The 25644-nt window shown below is 39.1% G+C and overlaps 1 protein-coding gene across 2 annotated transcripts in view; it reads left to right on the top strand.

Moving 5' to 3' along the window:
• MTM1 (Myotubularin-like phosphatases II superfamily) overlaps window positions 1–23814 on the top strand; it is a 178538-nt gene extending 154724 nt beyond the window's left edge. For both annotated transcript variants that reach the window (XM_089996794.1, XM_089996795.1), the window contains one exon: window positions 22818–23814. In XM_089996794.1, coding sequence (XP_089852920.1) covers window positions 22818–23336 — 519 coding nt within the window. In that variant the 3' untranslated portion in view covers window positions 23337–23814. The remainder of the gene's footprint in view (window positions 1–22817) is intronic.
• The last annotated feature ends 1830 nt before the right edge of the window (window positions 23815–25644 follow it).

The following is a 25644-nucleotide window of genomic DNA, read 5'->3' as shown; positions in this document are numbered from 1 at the left end:
CGCCTCTCTCTCTCTCTCTCTCTCTCTCTCTTTCTCAATGCAGGTACGGGTGGATTTCTAATAGATCATTGATTTTGGAGCATCCAAACACTTATGCGGAAATTCGAGTAACTTTTTAAGTTTAAATCCTGTGACTGATAAAAAAGGGATAGTTCTTGCTGATGGGAGCTATTCCCCAATTGTAGGGCAGGGAAACATATCTATTTCCCCTACCCTTCAATTGTCGCATGTTCTTCATGCTCTTTCGTTTCCACATAATTTATTATCCGTCAGTCGAATGACAAAAGAGTTAATTGTAGGATGATTTTTTATCCTATGGGGTGTGTGAAAACCTTAATAAGGTGCACAAGAACCGAGGCAGAGAGAGAGAGAGAGATCGGCTGTGAGAGGAGAGAACACGTTAATTCAATTAGGGGCTAATCTCTTCTAAGTTAAATAAAGAGAAGGCAATATAAAAAATTACTTACAAGTCCCTCCTTATTTATGAAATATCCAATAACCTACCTTTTAAGAAAACTTAAGCTTAAAACCTCAATAAGACCATTAATCTTAATACTCCCCCTTAAGTTGGAGCATAGATATCAATCATGCTCAGCTTGTCACAACATTTTGCGAAATTTGGTGTAAACATATCTGCAACTTGGTCCTTCGACTTTAGATATTTGGTAGCAATATGACCAGCTTGAACCATATCTCTTACATAGTGGCAATCAACCTCAATATGTTTTGTCCTCTCATGGAAGACTGGATTGTTCGCTATATATGTGGCTGCTTTGTTATCACACATCATTGTCATAAGAGATGAAACCTTCACCTGAAGATCATTTAGTATTGTTCGAACCCACATTAATTCAGCAGTTATTTGGGCCATAGCTCTATATTCAGATTCTGCACTCGACGTAGCAATCACATTTTGCTTCTTACTTCTCCATGAAATTTGGTTATCTCCCATAAACACATAGAATCCTGTGGTAGATTTTCTATCCACTACAGATCCTGCATAGTTAGCATCAGAGTAAGCCACTGTTTCCAGGGTTCCACCTTTCTTGAATAATAACCCTTTTTCAGGAGAAGATTTTAAGTACCTGAGAATCATTATTGCTACATTTCAGTGTACCTCAGTAGGTTTATCCATAAATTGGCTAACCTTGCTTACTGCTAAAGAGATATCAGGTTTGTTCACAGTTACATATAATAGTTTCCCTACCAGTGAGTGATAGCTTTTGCTATCAATATGTTTCGACCCTTCTTTAAACAACTGAACTCTATGGTCCATGGGAATATTTGTTGGTTTAGCTCCTAACATTCTAGTCCCTTTTAATAAGTCAAGAACATACTTCCGTTGAGACAAAACCATCCCTTCACGGCTCCTGGCAACTTCTATACCCAGAAAATATCTAAGTGAACCAAGGTCTTTTATAACAAAATGTTTATGAGATAAGTCTTTGTAGCTTCAATATCTTTCATATCATCTCCTGTAAGAATGATGCCATTCACATATACCACCATAACAACAATACCTGATTTAGTTTTCTTAATAAATAGAGTATGGTCTGCCACCGACCTATTGAAGCCAAAACTTGACATCACTTTAAACAACTTTTGAAACCTAACACTCCCCCTCAACCTCGAATCCAGGAGGTTGTTGCATGTATAGTGTCTCAGATAGATCTCCATATAGAAATGCATTTTTCACATCTAATTGACACAAACTCCATCCGTGGTGAACAACAACGGAGAGAAAAAGACGAATGGTACCCATTTGTGCAACAGGAGAAAAAGTTTCAAAGTAATCAATACCATAAGTCTGAGTATACCCTTTTGCTACTAATCTGGCCTTGTACCTTTCAATAGAACCATTTGATTTGTACTTTATTGTATATACCCACTTGCATTCAACAATGTCAGCATCCACTGGGGAATCAACTAGATCCCATGTATGTTGAGACAATAAGGCATCCATTTCTTCTTGCATAGCCTGCTTCCACCTGTTATCAAGCTCTGCCTGTTGATAGTTTAGAGGAATAGTTTCAGCTGATAAGGCTGGAATAAATGCTTTCATCTGATTTCAAATTTTGGCATCGGACACAAAATGAGATATGGGATATAAGGTACATTGTTGTGTCCCCTTCTGTAGAGCAATTGGTCTGTTATCATCATCATGAAGGTATCTGTTATCAGTAGCACTTACCTCAGGAGAAGAAGAAGATGAAGGCACTGGAGGAGGTAGAGCTCTACGCACATATACTAATGGAGGATTATGAAACCGTGAGGAAGATAAAGTTTGGTTCGGTAATGGGGGCTCAGATTCCAAAGGAAAAGGAGGTACACGAAGTGGAAAAGAATCAGCTGGATTAACTTGCATCTGAGTGCCGGTACTAGAGTAATATGGAATGAATTCCAAGAAAGATACATCCGGACTGACATACTCTCGCCGAGAAATTGGATCATAACATCTATACCCCTTTTGATTTTTTGGATAACCTATAAACATGCATTTTGTAGCTTGAGCAGATAATTTATCACGGTCAGGTACAAGTTTGTGCACCAAACAAACACACCCAAATATTTTAGGAGAGAAAGAGAAGAGTGGGGCATTAGGATTTAGGATATGTAGCGGAATTTGATCTCCTACGGAAGATGAAGGCATGTGGTTGATCAAATAACAAGCAGTGATAACCGCATCACCCCAATATAATGCAGGAACATTGGATTGAATCATAAGGGTACATGCGACATCAAGAAGGTGCCTGTGTTTTCGCTCAGCCACACCATTTTGTTGAGAGAAATAGGCACAAATAGTTTGGGGTAGAATGCCATGGTCTTGATAAAATTGCAACAAGGCTTTTGTTTTGAACTCAAGAGCATTATCAGTGCGAACAATCTTGACAGCAGATTCAAACTGAGTTTTTATTTCAAGAATTAAGGATTTGATAATACTTGAAACTTCAGATATTTCTTTTAATAAAAACACTCATGACAACTTCGAGAAATCATCAACAATAACAAGATAATAACGACACTGAGTCCTGGTAGGAATCTTACTAGGACCCTATACATCTGCACGAAGAAGTTCAAAAACCTTATGACTAGGCTGACTCTGACTAGAAGGGAACGCACTACGATGATGCTTGCCCAACTGACATGCTTCACACTGAAATGATGTAGTAGAAGGAATTTGAGGGAAGACATAACAAAGCTTTGACAATGAAGGATGACCAAGACAACGATGCCACTGAACAGGGCTGGATGAGTGTTCTACTGCAGCATAAACATTGCCCACTGGATGATGTAGGTAGTAGACTCCATTTTCTCATAGCCTCCACCAATCTTCTTCCCCGTCAGCAAATCCTGAAAATAACAACCCATCGGGTCAAATATCACTCTACAGTTTAGTTCTTTAGTAAGACAACTAACAGAGAGTAAACTTTGAGGGAATGAGGGAGCATGAAGAACATTTTTTAACTGCAAGGAAGAGGATATAGAAATATTTCCCTGACCAACAACAGGTGAGGAACTCCCATTTGCTAATGAGACTCCTCGATGAACAATAATATCCTTTAGATCTGAAAAGAAAAGTGAATTCCCACACAGATGTCTGGATGCACCAGAGTCAATAATCCACTTATTATCATTCAGATGAAGGTGATCTCCTATTGAGTAGGCCACACCAGCTACAGGAGAAGAGGAGCTTAAAGGACGACGAGCTATCAGCTCATCATATTTTGCTCGACTAAGGATGATATTGTCATTTGCAGAAGTGTTATCATTCACATTTGCTATATCTATTGTAGTAACATTAGCTTTTGGAACATTAGACTTTGATGCAGAAGAGGTTGGTCGTCCATGCTTATCCCAGCAACGATCTTCTAAATGTCTAGATTTTTCACAAAAAGTACATTGAAGTTTGCCTCTGCCTCCCATACCTCTTCCACGTCCTCGTCCTCTAATATTATGAAAATTTCCACGTTCATAACCAGATGGGATAGCTAGAGCAGATGACTGGGACATAGGTTGAGATTGTGGAAGAGAAATCACAAGTCTACTCAGACGATTGTATGCATCAGCAAGAGTAGGTACATCGGATTCAATTAACATTTGGACTTTTGCAACAAAGAATTCTGAAGATAAACCTGTGAGAAACCGAGCAACCATAGTTTGTTCCTGATGATCCTTTTGCTGCGAACAACAAAGAGGGATGTGGGCATTGAGTCTTTCAAATGTTGCTTTTACTGAGGCATAATACTGAGCCAAGGTCTGATCTCCTTGCTGCAAATTGTATATCTCTTGTTCGACTTGCAGGATACGACTCACATTAGTCTCGTGAGAGTACGTATCTCGAAGATTTTCCCACATCTGTTTGGCTGTATTATAGTAAATTAATCAATCTGCAGTCTGAGGTTCGACACTGTTCATGATCCATGACATAACTATGTCATTATCTTCGTCCCAAGTAATAGATTTTCCCACCTTTTCATTAGGTTCAGTTTCCAACAAAATGTGTTTTCTACGATGTCCAGATACCGACATCATAAAAGTTCTGGACCACCTGGCATAGTTTGTTTCATTCAATCTCACAGAAGAACCATACAAGAAGGGGTTTGCAAATGCCTTATATTCCCCACTAGTTTCAATTTTTGAATCAAATTTCGAAACTTCACCCATAATGAAGATTACTCACACGGTGATACAACTGTAATTAACCAAAAGAAATTAACTGTATTAATCTCTCAGATTCTGAATCTGGGATGTTTATCAACCACACACGACTATTTCACGACTTCAGTGCTGAATTAACAGTTTCAACTGATACAGGAACAGCATGTTCATCAACCACACACTTTCAGCTGATACAAGAACCGTGTGTTTTATGATCACGCAACAGCCACTTTCACGACCACACAAGGCTATTTCACCACATCAGAATCGAATTCATGCCAGCAGAGACAGTGTTTTTCACGATCTCATTGGGTTATTCAACCCACATGAGAACCAATAATAAAAATAAAAAACGTAGATCTGAAAAACTAGAACAGAATCAAACTCGACATCCATTATGTGCAGTTGTACTTCCACAGTAATCCCACGACATAAAAAATTGCTCCCACAAAACAGGATTTACATAAAAAAATTTATTTGCTCGCAACACCCAACTCTGTCGCAACCCGATCCAGTTAACATATGTATCACCGTGACCTTCAGATCTGATTATAGATTTGTGTCATGACATTAGTCAGACATCAGATATGTGATCAGATCTATTGCAATTAGAAGACAAACAAGGATACACACACCTGTTTACGGTTTAATTTTTTGGGCCTTTTTTGATGTAGATCGACACTGTTTATTTTTTTTCAGCCTTTTTTATGTCGATCAATCACGTGCTCACGCTCCTGAGATCCACCACTCTGATACCATGTGAAAACCTTAATAAGGTGCACCAGAATCGAGGCAGAGAGAGAGAGATCAGCTGTGAGAGGAGAGAACACGTTAATTCAATTAGGGCTAATCTCTTCTAAGTTAAATAGAGAGAAGCCAATATAAAAAATTACTTACAAGTCCCTCCTTATTTATGAAATATCCAATAACCTACCTTTTAAGAAAACTTAAGCTTAAAACCTCAATATGACCATTAATCTTAATAGGGTGCACAGTTCAGGACTTGCTGACGGGGAAAAGGATTGGTAGCGGCTATGAGGAAGGTGGTTTGTACTAACTACATCAACCAGAGGTTTCGGCCTATTCTGTTGTTTCATCATCCTCAAGTCCTCTATTGTGGCATCATCGTCTGGGTCACCTTCCAGTGACAAAACTTCGTCGTGTCATTCCTCATATACCTCCTTCAGTTTCCTTTCAGTGTGAAACATGTCAATTGGGAAAACATTGCCGAAGTTCTTTTCCCTCCAGTCAGAGTCCGTCAAGTCAAGGATTATTTGGTCTTCTTCATGTCGATGTGTGGGGTCCGAGTAGGATTCCGAGTAGAACTCAGTGTCGTTATTATCTAGTTATTATTGATGACTTGTCAAGGTTATCGTGGGTGTTCCTGTTAAAAGATCGGTCTCAAGGTCCTGTCATTCTTAAATCTTTAATTGCTGAGATAAAAACTCAATTTGACGTGTGTGTTAAAATTGTTCGCATTGATAATGCTCTTGAGTTCAAATCCAAAGACTTGCTTCAATACTATTCTGCTAATGGGATTCAACCTCAATTTACATGTCCCCGTACCTCCCAACAAACTGGTGTGGCTGAGAGGAAACATAGACAAATCCTCAATGTTGCTCGGTACCTAATGATTCAATCCAATATGCCTGCTTCATACTACGGCGATGCGGTTTTGACTTCCGGCTTTCTTATAAATCGTATGCCTTCAAGTTCTGTAGAAGACTAGATCCCAATTCGAATGCTTCAACCGGAGGCTCCTCTCTTTCCTATCCCCCCTAAAGTTTTTGGATGTGTGTGTTTTGTGCATAAGCTGGGTCCTGATCGAGATAAATTTGCTGCACAATCTATTAAATGTGTTTTCCTTTGGTATCCTAAAAACCAAAAAGGATATCGTTGCTATGACCCTATATCTCATAAAGAGTATGTCAGTGCAGACATTACCTTCTTTGAGTCTATTCCATACTTTTTGAGTACTACTCTAAGATTACAGGAGAGCCTTGGTGATTCCCTTCCCTTGCCAATTCTTCCCTTTTCGTTAGAGTCGCTTCCTCCTCAGTCCTTGGCTCCATTGTATGGGATGTCTCACTATCGAAACCCTATCATAGTATACTCTCACAGGGTACCACCTACCTCCATGCCTCTGTTATCTCCTTCTCCTGAGGTAAGTATTTCTGAGCATACTGCAGTTTCTGCTTCTGATGATGATCTTCCCATTGCTTTGCGCAAAGGAAAGAGACAATGCACTCTCCACCCCATCTCGCAATTTGTTTCAGAAGTTAACCTTGGGGCATCTATGAAGAATTTTATTTCAGCTCTGTCTGCCTCCTCTGTTCCGCTTCATCACAGTCACGCTCTACTCGACTCCAAATGGATGCAGGCTATGCGTGATGAGATAGATGCCCTATGGTCTCGAGGCACTTGGGACTTGGTTGATCCTCCCACTGATGCAGATATTGTAGGCTGCAAATGGGTATATAGCATTAAATATAACTCGGATGGGTCAATTGAACGGTACAAAGCCCGGTTGGTTGCAAAAGGCTATACTCAGACTTATGGGGTTGACTTTTTTGAAACTTTTTTCCTAGTTGCTCGTCTTGGCACTATTTGTCTCGTTCTTTTTGTTGTTGTGCACCATGGATGGCCCCTATTTCAGTTGGATGTCAAGAATGTTTTTTTGTATGGGGATTTACATGAAAGTGTCTACATGCAACAACCCCCATACGAAGTTCAGGGAGAGTGTCAAAAGGTCTGCAAGTTAAAGAAGGCTATTTATGGCCTGAAGCAGAGCCCTCGGGCATGGTTTCACAAATTATTTGAGGTAATATGGAATTTTGGATTTGTCAGGTTAGCTTCAGATCACTCCTTGTTTATCAAGAAAACCAATGCTGGAATTGTTATGGTGGTATATGTCGATGACATCATATTAATAGGGAGCAGTGCTTAGTTTTTGCAACAAAGGATCATCTTCAGAAACACTTTGTTACTAAAGATCTTGGTCACCTTCGATATTTTATGGGTATCGAGGTTGCAAGAAACAAAGAGGGTTTAGTTTTGTCGCTAAGAAAGTATGTGTTGGATTTATTAAAAGAGACTGGAATGCTAGGAGTTAAGCCAGCTAACATTCCAATGGATCCCAAAACTCACATGTTCGATGAGAAGTCTGACTATGTGGATAGTATTAGCTAAAACTGATTTTACCCACATAATCTCAACTGCAGTATGGGCCATCGCTCGGTATTCAGATTCAGCACTTGACCTGGCTACAACGGTTTGTTTCTTACTCCTCCAGAAAACAAGATTTCCTCCCACAAACACACAAAATCCAGATGTTGACTTCTTATCTTCAACGGACCCCGCATAATCTGCGTCAGTGTAAGCAACAACGTCCAAGGAGGGATTTTGTTTAAACAACAGACCTTTACTAGGAGATGACTTAAGTACCTGAGAACCATCATAGTTGCATCCCAGTGAACTTTGGTAGGTTTGTCCATGAACTGACTGATTTTACTCACGGCTAATGAAATGTCAGGTCTAGTAATAGTCACATATAACAACTTACCCACCAAGGATATTAACCCTACCTATGTTGATGATGTGTGACAATAGGATTGTTACATATATTGCCAACAACCCAGTGTTTTATGAAAGGACTATACATATTGAAGTTGATTGTCACTATGTTTGCGACTTGGTTCAGGCTGGGTATATATGCACCGATCATGTATCTTCCGAAGATCAAGTAGCTGATGTCTTTACCAAGGCTCTGGCGAGGCCAAGTTTCTCTCATTGTTGTGACAAGCTGAGCATGATTGATATCTATGCTCCAGCTTGAGGGGGAGTGTTGAGACATGCTATAAGGGCATTTTGGGTTTACGTGTTATTATATATTGTGTGAGGGTTATTTTTGTAATTTGCTATTTAAGTAGAAATTAAACCCTAATAGAGAGATAGACTCTCTCTCTTTCTCTCGCTCTCTCTCTCTCTCGCTCTCTATCGGTTCCTACGTACTCAATCGTGGTTTCAACAACCTTTTCTATAGCCTTCTCAATCAACTTCTCTGACTGGCGATCCTGCACTTAACTCTTAGATGAAAAGAAGATCTCGCACCTATGGTCCGATATTTGAGAAAACAAAAGCAAATTCAAATTTAGTTTAGGAATAACTCTAACTTCTAGAACACAAAATATTTTAGAATCTTTTAAAATATTTTCTAAATTTCTAATGCTTTTAATTTCCAAAGATGTTCCATCAACGGTGGAAACGCTAGAAAAATGTGTTGAGAGATTCATTAAATGTCATGTGAAAAGAGGACCTTGAATAAAAAATCCAATAAGACATACCGAGAGAGGAAGATGTGGAGACTATGACACTAGTGGTTGATGTGAATGACTTCAAAAATTGTTGAAGAAACTCTACCTATTGGGAAATCGACATATCTTTAAGATCACCATTCTTTTTACTTGCTTCATCTTCCTTCTTGGTAGAGTTGTCTCGAATGGAAGCTTCCTTTTTCTTTAATTTAACACACTCTTGTTTGATGTACCCAATTTATTACAAAAATGACAAACAAATTTTCTTTTCCTTCTATTGTTTGTCTTCCAAAATCTGGAGGCATGGAGGCTTGTATGTCTTCACATTATTTTTCAGTCCAGATACAACAAGAACCTCATCGCCTCCTTTTGTCATGCCAAGATATGTTTTTTCTTGGCAAATCTTGGCAGGAGTTTTATTGAGAGGAGGTGGGGAATGATGTATAAGGGCCTAACTTTCTCGAACTCGGGGCAAAGACCATGGAGAAATTGGAAGAATTGCTCTTTCTATTTTTCTTTGCCTCATCCTAATGGTTGACCCTTCTCATTTATGTTTATGAAGGGTCAATTCATCCCGCAAAGGGACAAAACACTATAGTAATCTTGCACACTCTTGTCGCCTTGCGTTTTAGTGCAAATTTTGTCTTGTAAGTATATTGTCGAGCCAAATCCTTTAGAGTATATATTCTTTTCGGGGGCATTTGATTGTGCAAACAATTGTTGCAGGTTGTTACTGATTGTGCTCCACGTACTTGATGCAAACGTTAGACACGCGAAATTGTTGTTTCACACACACACATACATGCATCTATATGTGTACATTCATATTCTCATGTCCTAATTTTTTAAAATTAGCTTATCGTACCAAGTATATCCAAATCCTTTCTCGTTCCTAAATCTGTATCCATGTGACATAGCACTAATATACAAGGTTGTACTTATCTTACCATATCATATGATACATATTGTTACTATAAGGAATATTGATACAATACGCACTCGATTGCGATACAAGTGCGTATCGTATGTATCGTATGATACAGGCCCATATCGTGCGATACAGGGTATATCGTATGATACATGGTCAACACACTTAAAATGAGTCAAATCATAATTTCTCAGTTTGGAGTTTTAAAGATCTCTTTAGCGTCAACTCCCTCATTTGTGTAGAAACCATTAGAGAGGTATCCATACACCCTAGGATTCGTGCAAGCGATTTGGGGGGTCGATCTGTGCCCAAGGGAGAGGGCTTTTGCGGTTTGCTAAAGTAAAAGTGTATTTTCACCATTTTTTTAGTCAAGTGGGTTCGCGAAAATTAAAGATTTATATCAAAGTAGAAATCAGGCTTCACACTCTAAGTAATGAGTAGAAACCAAGTAATGAGTGAAAACCAATTGAAAATCGATTGCAACTATTGCCATAATATTTTTGTTTATGTAATATGAAAGTATGAGCCTTGTGGCATGTTCTTAATTGCAAGATATTTAATATTTTGCATTGTTGTGAGATAGTTGATGTTTGATGATGTCTTATGCAACTCATAGAGACATAAATGCTTCATATGTGTTTTTATGGTTGTATTTTGTGCAATTCATCAATGTTTCATGTGGTATTATTATTTTTAAAATTTGTCATTTTTTCTGATTTTTTTAGTTTTTTTTTATTTATTTTTTTAGTTTTTTTTTAAAATTTTATTAAAAATTATATTTTTTTATGATATGTATCTTTTTTTGGGCCCGAATGATATGGGTAATGATACGATACTTACAACCTTTTTAATATATCCTTAAAGCTTCCTTCTCTTGAAGTGGTTTGCCCACATCAAGTAGTTGAAGCTGTTGAGTTTGAAGAGAGGACAAGAAAGGATGAGTGAAGATAAAGAGTTGGCACCACGAACTGCTATCCGTAAACAATGAATAAGATGGAGAACTTTTATGCACACGAACCATGAACCACGTTCAAAGAATGATTCTTAAGAGAGAGGATCAAAGCAGAGTTACCGTAAGCGCCTAGGTAAAAGGGGAAGCGCGCTTCGGAAGCGCGAAACGTCGCTCTTCCGAAGCATGCGGGGAAGTGCCACTTTTAAATGGGAAGCGTGCTTCCCTTCCCTTTAATGGGAAACACGCTTCCCTTTAATGGGAAGCGCGCTTCCCATCACGCTTTCCCAATTTTTTTCAAATTTTTTGTATTTTTTGTTGTTTTTTTTTGCTTCCCCCTCGCTTCCTAGGTCGCTTCTGGTTCGCTTCCGAGACGATTCCCGACTCGCTCCTAAGTGGTCCCACGCTTCCCGCTTCCTAAAATTTTGAAAGTGCCTCGCTTCCCGTATCGCTTCTCGCTCCCGCTTCCTCAACTGGCAACCATGGATCAAAGAGCCAATTGCTTTGACACCATGTGATGAAGATGTCTTCAAGAATGCGAAGTTACAATGCCACTCAAGGCAAATCACACAAGCCACTAAGGGCACTTACAAAGGCACAAATTAAACACAATCACAAACCACTAAGGGCACAAAAGTTAATATTTTATTAATAATGATGTTGAGAATAGGTGGTTTTAAGTTTAAGCCTTATTAAATTAGAGGTTATTTGAAATTTTATTTAATAATGGACTTAGATGTAATTTCTTCTTTTTGGCTTCTCTCTATTTAACATAGAGAGTAGCTGCCCTAAAAAGATACGAAGTTTACTTTCTGTGCAGCCGTCTCTCTCTCTCTCTCTCTCTCTCTCTCTTTTCCTCTACCCAAGGTTCGGTGCTTCTCATCCATCCTTCAACATGGTATCAATGCAGTCGATCGTGGGAGCGTGATCGATCGTGAACAATCTACGATTGATCTATATTCAAATCAGGTCAGTTTTCTTTTAAGATGTGTCATCAGATCTAAGGGAGCATCGTGGGAGTGTGGCTTCAGATCTGGCAGCCGTAACCCTTGAGCCATGCCGTGATTGTTGGGTGTGGCAGCTTATAACAGATTGTATGTGCTGCTGCCGTGATTTTGTATCGTGTCCCTTGAAGAAATGATCTTCCTTCTTCATCTGTCGTGATTTCAGCATCTACCGTGATTTCTGCAAGGTCGTGAAATTTTTTTTTCATGCTGGCGTGAGTTACAACATCTACCTATATGATTTCAGCAGCAACTGTCATGATTTACAGTTGTCATAAGTTCAGCTTTTGTCGTGATTTCAGCACTCGTCGTGATTACCTGCTGGGTCATGATTTTTTTTTTGTGATTTTCTTTGAAAGCTAAGTTAGGCAGGCCCTTACCAGTTTTTATTCAACGTACCTCTGAGTTTTGAACCTGCTAATGTATCACCACAAGGAGACTGCATTGACAGCTCCTACCATCCATGCTGTCGTAATTTTTTTTGTGAAAGATACATGTTAGTTTTGGTTGTGCTCATGTCGTGCAAGCAGCAAGCGTGGGGAGAAAGAATTAGATCTGACTGATTTCACATCCAACACGAAAGCAACATGTTAATATATTTTTTTTTGGAATCAGCAGGCGTGATTCCCTGCGGTGTTGAAAAATATTCAGTTTGTGGGATCCTTGTCTTTTGATGTGGGAGTCTAAGTTGAGTAATGCTACTGGTTGTCGTAGTGGCGGATGTGTGATGGTAACACACGCTAAGTCGTGTTGGATGTGTGATCTTGATTTGCAACCTATAGCCATCCTTGGGTGAGGTGGTAGGTTTTGGTCAAGTTTCTTTAAAATTATATTTGAAGTTTGGATCTGAACAGTCGAAGGTTGTGTTTCTCAGATTTCATTGGTGAAGTCAAAACTTGATATAGTCGGGCTCGTAGTTGATTGTGGGTATGTGCGTGTGGTTGCTTCTGCATTGTGTGAATTAAGCTCATTAGTTTATATTATGGCTCAAGTGGTTAAATCAGATGCAGATTCCTCCAATGATTATGTAACTCTTAGCAGGGCTGAATATGACGAGCTCCTTGCTTTACGATCATCCAATTCGAAGTCTTCTGTTGCGGAGGTTATGTGCTCGGCAGGTGATGGCCTATCTGGTCAAGGTGGTAGGTGGATCATTGATTCTGGAGCCTCTGGTCACTTGTGCGGAAATTCGAGCAATTTTTTGAGTTTAAAACCTGTGACAGGTCAAAAAGGGGTACGTCTTGCTGATGGTAGCTCTTCCCCAATTGTAGGGAAGGGAAACATGACTATTACCCCTACTCTTCAATTGTCACATGTTCTTCATGCTCCTTCGTTTCCACAGAATTTATTATCCGTCAGTCGAATGACAAAAGAGTTGAATTGTAGAGTGATTTTTTATCCTATGGGATGCACCTTTCAGGACTTGCTGACGGGGAGAAGGATTGGTGGCGGCTATGAGGAAGGTGGTCTGTATTACCTGCACGAACTAGAGATTTCAGCCTATTCTGCTGTTACATCATCCTCAAGTCCTCTATTGTGGCATCATCGTTTGGGTCACCTTCCAGTGACAAAACTTCGTCGTGTCATTCCTCATATACCTCCCTCAGTTTCTTTTCAGTGTGAAACATGCCAATTGGGAAAACATCGTCGAAGCTCTTTTCCCTCCAATCAGAGTCCATCAAGTCAAGGATTGTTTGATCTTCTTCATGTAGATGTGTGGGGTCCGAGTAGAATTCCGAATAGGTCTCAGTGTCGTTATTATCTAGTTATTGTTGATGACTTCTCGAGACTATCGTGGGTGTTCCTGTTAAAAGATCGCTCTCAAGGTCCTGTCATTCTTAAATCTTTAATTGCAGAGATAAAAACTCAATTTGACATATGTGTTAAAATTGTTCGCACTGATAATGCTCTTGAGTTCAAATCCAAAGGCTTACTTGAATTCTACTCTATTAATGGGATTCAACCTCAATTTACATGTCCCCATACCTCCCAGCCAAATGGGGTGGCTGAGAGGAAACATAGACAAATCCTTAATGTTGCTCGGTGCCTTATGATTCAATCCAATATGCCTGCTACATACTGGGGCGATGCGGTTTTGACAGTCGGGTTTCTTATAAATCGCATGTTGTCAAGTTCTGTAGAAGACCAGATCCCAATTCAAATTCTCCATCCAGAGGCTCCTCTCTTTCCTATCCCCTCTAAAGTTTTTGGATGTGTGTGTTTTGTGCATAAGCTGGGTCCTGATCGAGATAAACTTGCTGCGCAGTCTATTAAATGTGTTTTCCTTGGGTATCCTAAGAACCAAAAAGGATATTGTTGCTATGACCCTATATCTCATAAAGAGTATGTCAGTGCAGACGTTACCTTCTTTGAGTCTATTTCTTATTTTTTGAGTACTACTCCAAGGGTACAGGAGAGTCAGGGTGATGGCCTTCCTCTGCCAATTCCCCCTTTTCCTTTAGACTCGTTCACTCTAAAGCCTGTGGCTCCATCCTCTGGGGAGTCTCGATACAGAAACCCTCCTATAGTGTATACTCACAGGTTACCGCCTACCTCCATGCCCCCATTATCTCCTTCTCTTGAGGCAAGTATCTCTGAGCATACTGAAGTTTCTGCTCTTGATGAGGATCTTCCTATTGCTCTGCGAAAAGGGAAAAGACAGTGCACCCTTCGTCCCATTTCTCAGTTTGTTTCTGAAGTTAATCTTGGGGCTTCTATGAAGAATTTTATCTCGGCTTTGTCTGCCTCCTTTGTTCCGCTTCATCACAATCAGGCTCTATTCGACTCCAAATTGATGCAGGCTATGCAGGATGAGATGGATGCCCTATGTTCTAGGGGCACTTGGGACTTGGTTGATCCTCCTACTGATGCAGATATTGTTGGCTGCAAATGGGTATATAACATTAAATATAACTCAGATGGGTCAATTGAACGGTACAAAACCCAGTTGGTTGCAAAAGGATATACTCAGACTTACGGTGTTGACTTTTTTGAAACTTTCTCCCCAGTTGCTCATCTTGGCACTATTTGTCTTGTTCTTTCTGTTGCTGTGCACCATGGATGACCCTTGTTTCAGTTGGATGTCAAGAATGCCTTTTTTATGGGGATTTGCATGAAACTGTCTACATGCAACAACCCCCAGGCTTCGAGGTTCAGGGGGAGTGTAAGAAGGTGTGCAAGTTGAAGAAGGCTATTTATGGTCTGAAGCAGAGTCCAAGGGCATGGTTTCACAAATTATTTGAGGTAATGTCGAGTTTTGGCTTTGTCAGGTGAGCTTCAGATCACTCCTTGTTTATCAAGAAAACCAGTGCTGGAATTGTTGTTATGGTGGTATATGTCGATGACATCATATTAACAGGGAGCAGTGCCCAAGATATTTCTGTCACAAAAGATCATCTTCAGAAACACTTTGTTACTAAAGATCTTGGTCACCTTCGATATTTTCTGGGTATCAAAGCTGCAAGAAACAAAGAGGGCTTAGTGTTGTCTCAAAGAAAGTATGTGTTGGACTTATTAAAAGAGACTGGAATGCTAGGAGCTAAGCCAACTAATATTCCAATGGATCCCAAAACTCACATGTTCGATGAGAAGTCTGAGTATGTGGACAGTGTCAGCTTTAGATCCTTGGTGGGTAAGTTGCTATATGTGACTGTTACTAGACCTGACATTTCATTAGCTGTGAGTAAAATCAGTCAGTTCATGGACAAACCTACAAAAGTTCACTGGGATGCAGCTATGATGGTTCTTCGGTACTTAAAGGCATCTTCTGGTAAAGGTCTGTTGTTTAAACGAAATCCATCTTTGGACATTGTTGCGTACACTGACGCCGATTATGCAGGATCGGTTGAAGATAGGAAGTCAACATCTGGATTCTGTGTGTTTGTAGGAGGAAATCTTGTTACCTGGAGGAGTAAGAAACAAACTGTTGTAGCCAGGTCGAGTGCTGAATCTGAATACCGAGCAATGGCCCAGACTGCAGCTGAGGTTATGTGGGTAAAATCAGTCTTGACCGAGCTTCAGGAGAAAGTATCCCTACCTATGTTGATGATGTGTGACAATAGGGCTGCTACATATATTGCCAACAACCCAGTGTTTCATGAAAGGACTAAACATATTGAAGTTGATTGTCACTATGTACGTGACTTGATTCAGGCTGGTTATATTTGCACAGATCATGTATCTTCCGAAGATCAAGTTGCTGATGTCTTTACCAAGGCCCTTGCGAGGCCTAGTTTCTTTCATTGTTGTGACAAGCTGAGCATGATCGATATCTATGCTCCAGCTTGAGGGGGAGTGTTGAGAATAGGTGGTTTTAAGTTTAAGCCTTATTAAATTAGAGGTTATTTGAAATTTTATTTAATAATGGACTTAGATGTAATTTCTTCTTTTTGGCTTCTCTCTATTTAACATAGAGAGTAGCTGCCCTAAAAAGATACGAAGTTTACTTTCTGTGCAGCCGTCTCTCTCTCTCTCTCTCTCTCTCTCTCTCTCTCTCTCTCTCTCTCTTTTCCTCTACCCAAGGTTCGGTGCTTCTCATCCATCCTTCAACAAATGAAATGCTCAAGAGAAGCATACTTTAGAAAGAGGAAGAATACACACACACCCGCACATACACATATATATACACACACACACACAAGGGAGTGTTAAAATGTAAAACTGTACATATATGTATATATAATAATATTATATTATTATATATATATATATATAAATACATTTTTAATTTCTTTCTTTTCTGTATTTTTTTTCCTTTATTTTTATTTTTTGTCTTTATGTCATCTAGTTCAGTTTGAACTAGAATGACTGTTGCTAGTCAAGTCCTGTCCAGACTTGACTAGCAATAGAGCTGTTGGACTGACACAGTCCAACAGCTCTAACTCTATTGAGTCCTCTTTCAGCTGTGTATATAAAGGGGTGCAGCCCCTCTTGTATTTCACTCCAATGCTTCTTAAGCAATTGGTTTTTCATATCAATAAAGAATACATTTTTATTTTTATTTTGTTTCCAGTTATACCCTTTTTAAGGGTTATGCTTTAGTGTCATTCTTGACACTTGCTCTTGTTAATCAAAGCTCGTGTTTCGAAGATCCCCATTTCATTTCATGGTATCAGAGCCGCGGAAGTACTAAATCTTGAGGAAAAGCTGCCTCGGTTTCTGTGCCCGTTTGCAAAAGTATTCGCCACTTGAAGAGAAGTGTTTTATCACTTCATTGGAGAAGATTTCACATCTTGTTGTATTGTTTTTTTTTCTTTCTTTCTCATTTTCCTTCTTGTTTCTCTTCTATCCCTATTCTTTCTCTCCTTGTAATCGATGGATGACAATGATAAAGTCACCATCATGCCTATGAAACTAAGTGATACGAACTATGTAACATGGGCTTCAATCATGAAGCACCATATATGGGGAAAAGGCTTATGGGGGATTGTGGATGGTTCCGATTCGGAACCTAAGCTATCTCTTACTAAAAAGGAGGGAGATAAAGACGTCCCTCTATCGGAAGAAGAGAAAATCAAGGTTATTGCCTCATACGAGAAGAAATGGAAAGAATGGAGAATATCTCATGCGAAGATAATGTCATGGCTTATCAATAGCGTTGACATTAAAAAATGCTCAAGTCTTGCCAAATTTGATCATGTCGATAAGGCATGGGAATACCTTAAGAATATGTATTCCCTTAAAGATATTGCACACGTGTGCAACCTCCAAGAAAAAGTTCGAATGATGACACAAGGAGACAAAACTATTCGTGAATATTACAATGGGTTGTCCGAACTTTGGGAAGAACTTTCCCTTTTAGAACCAAAGTGGCATTGTGCCGAAGACATCGAGCTTCGTCAGAAACAACTCGATGTTGAACATTTTTACCAGTTTATCACTGGATTAAGGCCGGAATTTGAAACCACTAAATCGGCCCTACTTCACCGGGGAAAAATTCCTTCTATTGTTGAAACTATTGAAGAGTTAACAATGGAAGAAAATCGTCTCCGGAAAGGTTCTTTAAAAATTGAAGATGATTCCGTTTTAGCCGTGTCTAGACCAGGGAATCATGTTCGATCATATAGGCCTCCTCACTTTAACCGACAAAATGGTGACTATGATAAGAAGAAAGTTATTTGTCATCACTGTCATGAACCGGGACACTACAGGCCACAATGTCCCAAACTTAAGGAGCTGAGAGAAAAAAGAACTGCAATTGCTGGATCGGAGCCTAAAGATCAGGATGCACCAGTTTCCCTGGCCCAACTAATGGAGATCCTTCAGCCTCTCATCAAAGGTGCCTCTTCCTCATCTGAAGCTTCAACCGGCGCAGCAGCCTCATCTTTTTCTGATTTAGGTAAAATTTCTTGGCTTCTTGACTCTGGTGCATCTTTTCATATGACCCCAAATAATCAAAGTCTATCCAAATGTGTTAAAAATAAAACAAGTGTGTCAAAGGTCTTTACTGCTGATGGGACTTCTCTTGAAATAGAAGGAATAGGAGATTTTGAAAAAATTTATAAAACAAAAAATTTTTTTATTCCAGAAATTAGACATGTTCCCAAATTAAATTTAAATCTTTTATCTGTATCTCAAATTTCTGATTATGGGTGTAATATTTCTTTTTCTTCTCATGGTTGTTGGGTACAGGATCGCCAATCAGGCAAGCTGATTGGGGAAGGCCATAGAGAAGGAGGACTCTATTACATGGATTTTTTGGAAATGCCGAAGAAAGCTTTTTGTTATAATATTCAAAAAATAGAGTTGAAACTGTGGCATAAGAGACTTGGTCACCCACATATAGCCAAAATCCAACATTTTCCAAATCTAGGGAAATTTTGTAACTCTGAATCATTTGATTGTAAAGATTGTATTCTCGGCAAAATGAAAAGATTACCATTTCAGAACAGAACCTTTTTCTCTTCAAGACCACTTGAATTAATACACTCGGATGTTTGGGGTCCTGCACCAGTAATTTCTAAAGGAGGATTTGTTTACTATGTTATTTTTGTCGATGATTTCTCCCGACATACGTGGATGTACTTTCTCAAACATAAGTCTGAAGTATTTTCATACTTTCAAACTTTTCATAATATGGTTAAAAACAAATTTCAAAATGATATTACTATTTTTCGCACAGATTCAGGGGGAGAGTTTTTATCCACAGATTTTCAAAATTATCTTAAATTGCATGGCATCACACATCAAAGATCTTGTCCTTATACACCTCAACAAAATGGACTGGCAGAACGAAAACATCGCCATATTATAGAAACCACTAGAACTTTATTAATAGCAAATCAAGTCCCTAAAGACTTTTGGGCAGAAGCTGCCTTAACTGCCACCTATCTCATTAATAGGATGCCATCTTCTTCGTTACAAAATATCACTCCCATTGAAAAACTTATGAACATTTCTCCAGACTACTCTAGATTAAGAATATTTGGGTGCAAATGTTTCATATTTACTGACAAAAATGATAAACTTTCCCCTCGTGCGATTCCCTGTGCCTTTTTAGGATATGCTGAAAACCAGAAAGGTTATAGATGTTTTGACTTCAAAAATAATAAACTATATGTGTCTAGAAATGTTTCCTTTCTTGAAAAGGAGAGCTTCTTTGATTTTAGAAAATTAAAAGACGTCACTGAGTACTCCTTTTTGCTAGATCTAACATCAACATCTGATGAATATGACCTTGATTGTAACTTTGATGATGATCCAAGAATTATTGATCTAAATGTTGAAAATGAAGAAGTTCATAGAGATACTAGTATTCAATATTCCAGGCGACAAGAGTCTAATACTCCATGTGCACTTGAGAAATATTCTAACATTCCAACTAGACAATCATCCCGAATCTCGAGGCCTCCAGAAAAGTTTGTATCATACGAGTCTTTCTCACCCACATATAGGGCAGTTATTGCATTAATTCACTCATATGAAGAACCATCCACATATTTTCAAGCAAAAAATGATATCAAATGGATAGAAGCCATGAAAGTTGAATTAGATGCACTTGAAAAGGCTTCTACATGGAATATTCAAGATCTTCCTCCAGGGAAGAAAACTATAGGATGTCGATGGGTTTATAAAATTAAAACCAAGAGTGATGGTACTCTTGAAAGATATAGAGCCCGTTTAGTAGCCAAAGGTTATGCCCAAGAATATGGGATTGATTATGAAGAAACCTTTGCTCCGGTGGCTCGTATGACTACTGTCCGAACCTTAATTGCCTTAGCTTCTATCAAAAAATGGTCTATTTTTCAAATGGATGTCAAAAATGCTTTTTTAAATGGAAAGCTAGTTGAAGAAGTATATATGGAACCCCCTCCTGGTCTAAGTATTCCTAAGGGTAAAGTCCTTCGCTTAGAAAAAGCTCTTTATGGACTTAAACAAGCACCAAAAGCTTGGTATGATAGGTTTAGTCGTGTTATGATTGATATTGGTTTTCAATTCTGTTTAACTGACACTGCTTTGTCTATTAAGAATTCTGATGCAGGGATCATTGTGCTTCTTCTCTATGTGGATGATATGATCATCACCGGAAGCGATAAACAGGGAGTTGAAACAATCAAAACACTTCTTAAATCTCATTTTGAAATGACTGAATTGGGCTTGTTGAGATATTTTTTAGGCATTGAAGTTGCTTATTCTCCTAGAGGATATTTATTATCTCAGACTAAATTTGCTTTTGATATTGTTTTCAGGTCTGGTATTACTGATGATAAGAAAGTTGACACTCCAGAAGTTGTTAATGTTAAAATGAAGATTGATGATGGAGAACTTCTTGCAGACCCTACTCCTTACAGACAGCTTGTCGGGGCACTTTCCTATCTATCCATTACCAGACCAGATATAGCACATGTTGTTCATACAGCAAGTCAATTTCAACATGCTCCTACTTCTGTTCATATGGGAGCAGTCATGCGTATTATCAGATACATCAAGTCCTCTCTTTCACGAGGACTTTTCTTATCTTCCTCCTCTTCTCTTGATTTAATTGCATATACTGATGCTGATTGGGGAGGTGATCCCAATAACAGACACTCAACCACTGGCTTTTGTGTCTTTTTAGGAGAATCATTGATCTCGTGGAGGTGTAAAAAGCAGCAGAAGGTATCTCTCTCATCCACCGAAGCTGAATACAGAGCCATGGCAACCACGACCATGGAAGTAGTTTGGCTCCGACGACTGCTTGCTGACATGGGAGTTGAAGCAACAAAGGCTTCACAAATGTGTTGTGACAACAAAAGTGCGATCTACATTGCCAGTAACAGAACATTCCACGAACGCACCAAACACATCGAAATGGATTGTCACTACGTCAGAGAGGAATATCTACACGGGATAATTGATCTGCCATATGTCACTTCAGAATATCAGTTAGCAGACCTCTTTACAAAGCCTCTCGCTGCTCCCCGATTTCACTTTCTCTTAGACAAACTTTCGCTCATTGTACCGTAAGTTTGAGGGGGAGTGTTAAAATGTAAAACTGTACATATATGTATATATAATAATATTATATTATTATATATATATAAATACATTTTTAATTTCTTTCTTTTCTGTATTTTTTTTCCTTTATTTTTATTTTTTGTCTTTATGTCATCTAGTTCAGTTTGAACTAGAATGACTGTTGCTAGTCAAGTCCTGTCCAGACTTGACTAGCAATAGAGCTGTTGGACTGACACATTCCAACAGCTCTAAATAGAGCTGTTGGACTGTGCCCAACAGCTCTATTGAGTCCTCTTTCAGCTGTGTATATAAAGGGGTGCAGCCCCTCTTGTATTTCACTCCAATGCTTCTTAAGCAATTGGTTTTTCATATCAATAAAGAATACATTTTTATTTTTATTTTGTTTCCAGTTATACCCTTTTTAAGGGTTATGCTTTAGTGTCATTCTTGACACTTGCTCTTGTTAATCAAAGCTCGTGTTTCGAAGATCCCCATTTCATTTCAGGGAGAACCAAGAGATCGACTAGCTGTTAGATGGGCATACGGCTAGTTGAGCTAGCCATTAGGCCAATCTAACTAGGTAGACTAACCGTTAGCTAGCCTACAGCTAGAAACAAAAGGACTAAATTGCCCCTATTGTGCTTTATGAAGTAAAAAATGAAAGAAAATAAAAAGCTAGAAATACAAATAAAACCTATATATGCACACTTAACAATCAGCACCAACACAGTCATCAGTACAGATTTTTTCCTTTTTTACTGCAAAAAATATTAGAAAATAATATAGGTATATTGCACCTAAACGATCTGGAAATATAAAGGGCTAGAAGGGTGTTTTTGTGAAACAGGTGATATTTTTAAAACATTTCTCTTTTCTCAGTATAATATTGCCTTTTGAAAACATCCAATTTTATCACACGCTATCTTCAAAAAGTTGGCAATATTTTTTACTGCGAGTATAATGTAGTGAGGATCAAAAGAGCAATCAAATATTGATGAAAAAGGGAGATTCAAGAAAGTAAGCAAAATGGGGTAAAGAAATGAAAGAAGGAAACAAAAAAAGGATGAACAAATTAAAAAGAGTGAACAGGAGGCTTTTGGTAATGATAAAAAACTAATGATTTCAATATTGAAGAAGAGAGAGGAATTGCATAGATGCCCTTAGTCCCCAATGCACATTAGAAATCTCATTTATATTAAGGCCATATTCCGGTAAGGAATATAAATTAGAATAGTGTCATTGATGAAATAATCCATCTTCAATTTAAAATGCCCTTGATTGGTCAACCGCTATCCTTACTGTTTGGGAGTTTCCACCTGTTTCTGCATTAGGTATTTCAACTTAATGTGTGTGTAGCTTTTATCCATGTTTAGTGTTTTCTTACTCTTGCTTTCAGCATCGAATTTCTCAGCATTAAGGATAATTCCTCTTATTAGAGTTGTAAGACCAGACAGGCAACTGGAAAATGCTGTTGAGTTGGATCTCTTTTCAGTAGTGCCTCTGAATCTCGGTTCTTGTGGATTGTGCAGGCCAAAGAGCGGGCAGAAGAGAAGGTGAATGGTGTCATGATGAGTGTGGAGTCATTGACAGCAGAATTGATGAAGGAAAAGCAGCTCAGGAGCTCAGCAATGAATTATACAGCACAAATCTGCAGGGAGAATCTTGCCATAAAACGGGCAATGCAATCTCTTGGATGCAAGGTGCAGTTCTCAAGCAATGGTGACTGTACTTTGAGCATAGTAAGCCCCGAGCAGGAAGTGAAGCAAAGGGCCATCCGTACATCCCAAAAAGAATTAGATCGTGATGAGAAACTGACAGAAACTTCCAGTGATCTTTCTGTCGCTATATCAGTTGTGGCAGACAGTGGTGTCCCTGCCAATCTTTTCAAGCAGGCATGTGAAAATCTATGCCCGTTTCGGACTCCAGAAGGTTGCAGATGGCCTGATGCTGGATGTGCGCAGCTCGGAAGCCAGTTTGTTGGTTTGAAGGCAAACTTTGATGCGTTTGATCAGCTTTCAATTTATGATCGCTATTTTGGTGCAGAGTAGTAAATGAGTTATTGCTATGAAAGTGCCTTCTCTATTAATATTTGTGCCATGGCTGTTAGATAGATTTCCATGTGGGATGGAAATGGAAGCAAAGATGGTGCAGGAGAATGTGCATTTCAGGACTTTTTTTGTTGGTGAAGTCTTCTCACACGATTATCCTCGTAGTTGGTAGCTGCTGCCTTTTGTAATTACCTGAACGTCAGAAGGGCAAATGCATGGGATGAAGGTACCTTGTTTCTTTAAGGTACAACAGTGATCCCCCTTTCAAGGGCATAGGCTGATGGCAACCGATGATGCATCTTACAGTTGCGTCCTCAATTTGTACATACCGCACACCTATTCTTTGTAGGGCGTCACTTATTGTACGATTGGAAACATTAAGTATTCGTTGCATATAGATGCTAATGACAACTTATGAAGTGTATACCCCTTTTAATGCAAATAATATGGCAAAATAACACGAGTTGTCTATCAAAAATGTGAAAGCTTCTTTTAACAAATTTGGTGACATTGGAGCATTATGTTAAGGGTTAACCAAAGCCTTAATCCAATGTTGGCATGTGTAACTGAGACGTCTTTCTGACCCGGGTCTCATTCCTAGTTTTAGTCATCCGCTTGTTTTGTTTTTGTTTTTTTGAAAAACGAAAAATTCATTAATTTACAAGTTGGCTGATGAGAGGTCCGCCTGTAAAATAAGTATCAGATCCGGTTGTTCTCTAAGGATTGAAGATTGACCTGGGCCAAATAGCACCCAATAAATGGTAAACGTTGGCTACCTTAACGAATGGTTCTGTCTGATTCCGATCTCGTTCCTCAAAGCCAAGTACTGCATTCTCTCGGCTCCATGGCTTTGGCATCACATGCCACACCTTCTCATTCCTTTATTTGGTCTGGTTTGTTTTAGGTATGGTCCTACTTCAAAAGCCTTCATTAGGCTGGTGGTAGGAGTCGAGACATTCGATTTTGGCAGGATGTTGGGTGGGCAATGCTGCCTCTGCTGAGTGGCTCCCATCTCTCTTCATGGCAGCCTCTCACCCTGGGGTAGTTGTGTGTGCTTTCTGGTCGGTGGAAGGTGGTTGGCAAATCTCTTTTGAGAGGCCTCTCACTGAATGGGGAATAAATTGAGCTATTAGAGCTTATCACATGCTTGGAGGTTCTTAAAACAATCCCTTCACGGAATGATACTGTTACGTTGGATTTGCAATACCAGTGGTGAGTTCTGTTTAATTGTTCTATAATGGATATCATTCCCAGCTCTCTCATCTCCGCATCTGGCTCCACTCCAAGATCCCAGGTGCTCCCTTGTCTCATTCTCCACGTTGGTGTTTTGACGCAAAGTAACCTCGGCAAGAGGGGATGGTATCTGGCATCCTTGTGCCCTATGTGCTTTCACACAGAGGAGTTTGCAGCACATATATTCAAGGCTTGCGAATACTTCCAGCAAATGCTCAAATGCCTCCTGGGTGACACCACCCCTGCTAGTGCGTGAGGCATCTTTTGTGTGAGATCTTGCTTGCCCACAGGCCGTTTGTGCTTCGAAACTGTGGAGGGTCGTGTGGCGATGTTGGCAGATCACGACATGGTGAGCAACTTGGTTAGAGCGCAATGCTGGTATTGAGGAACCGCTTGCAATATTTGAAGTGCAACAATGTATCACTTGAGTAGCTTTGTGTGAGAAATGTCTCTGTTCAGTCTTGCCAGGAATTACCGCCCCTCTTCAAGACTGGTTGGTTCTAAGAAATTTGGAGGGACTGACCAAATTCTTTGCATGTTTTGGACAGCAGGGGGATTGGAAACAGGAGATATTTGGTAGAAATAGATGAACAGTGGGTTGGATAAAATGGCAATTAGCTAGACTCACGCGTTCAAAAATGATTGTACTGTACGACTAATTTGACATATTTTTAAAAAAAATCCTATAATTTTTTTATACACATATCCAAAATCACAAATATCTAGATTTAAAAAGATCTTTGTACCCTTTGCACATGTGAACTTCCTCCTATATATGTGAACTTTCTCTCAAATATGTGACTTTTTTTTGCAGAACAGTATCTGTTATTAGATTTGTATCTCTTCAATCCGATGTCAAAAAATTGTATTTTTATAGTTGTTGAAAAGTTGAGACAACTTTATAACTTTCATGTTTTGAGTCAGAACCAAAAACTCCTTAAGATTTTTGTTTCTGAGTCCAAAATTGAAATAGAAACATGTTATGGAGACCGGAACAACCGAATAATTGGTATTTTTAGATAACGTTTCAACCCAAAAATGAAATATTCTAAAAAAATACAAAAAAGAACAAAGA

Source organism: Nuphar pumila, chromosome 2 (genome assembly GCF_984573655.1).
Source record: "Nuphar pumila chromosome 2, dmNupPumi1.hap1.1, whole genome shotgun sequence".
In the NCBI taxonomy this organism is placed as follows: domain Eukaryota; kingdom Viridiplantae; phylum Streptophyta; class Magnoliopsida; order Nymphaeales; family Nymphaeaceae; genus Nuphar; species Nuphar pumila.
This window is presented reverse-complemented; position numbering and strand designations above follow the sequence as displayed.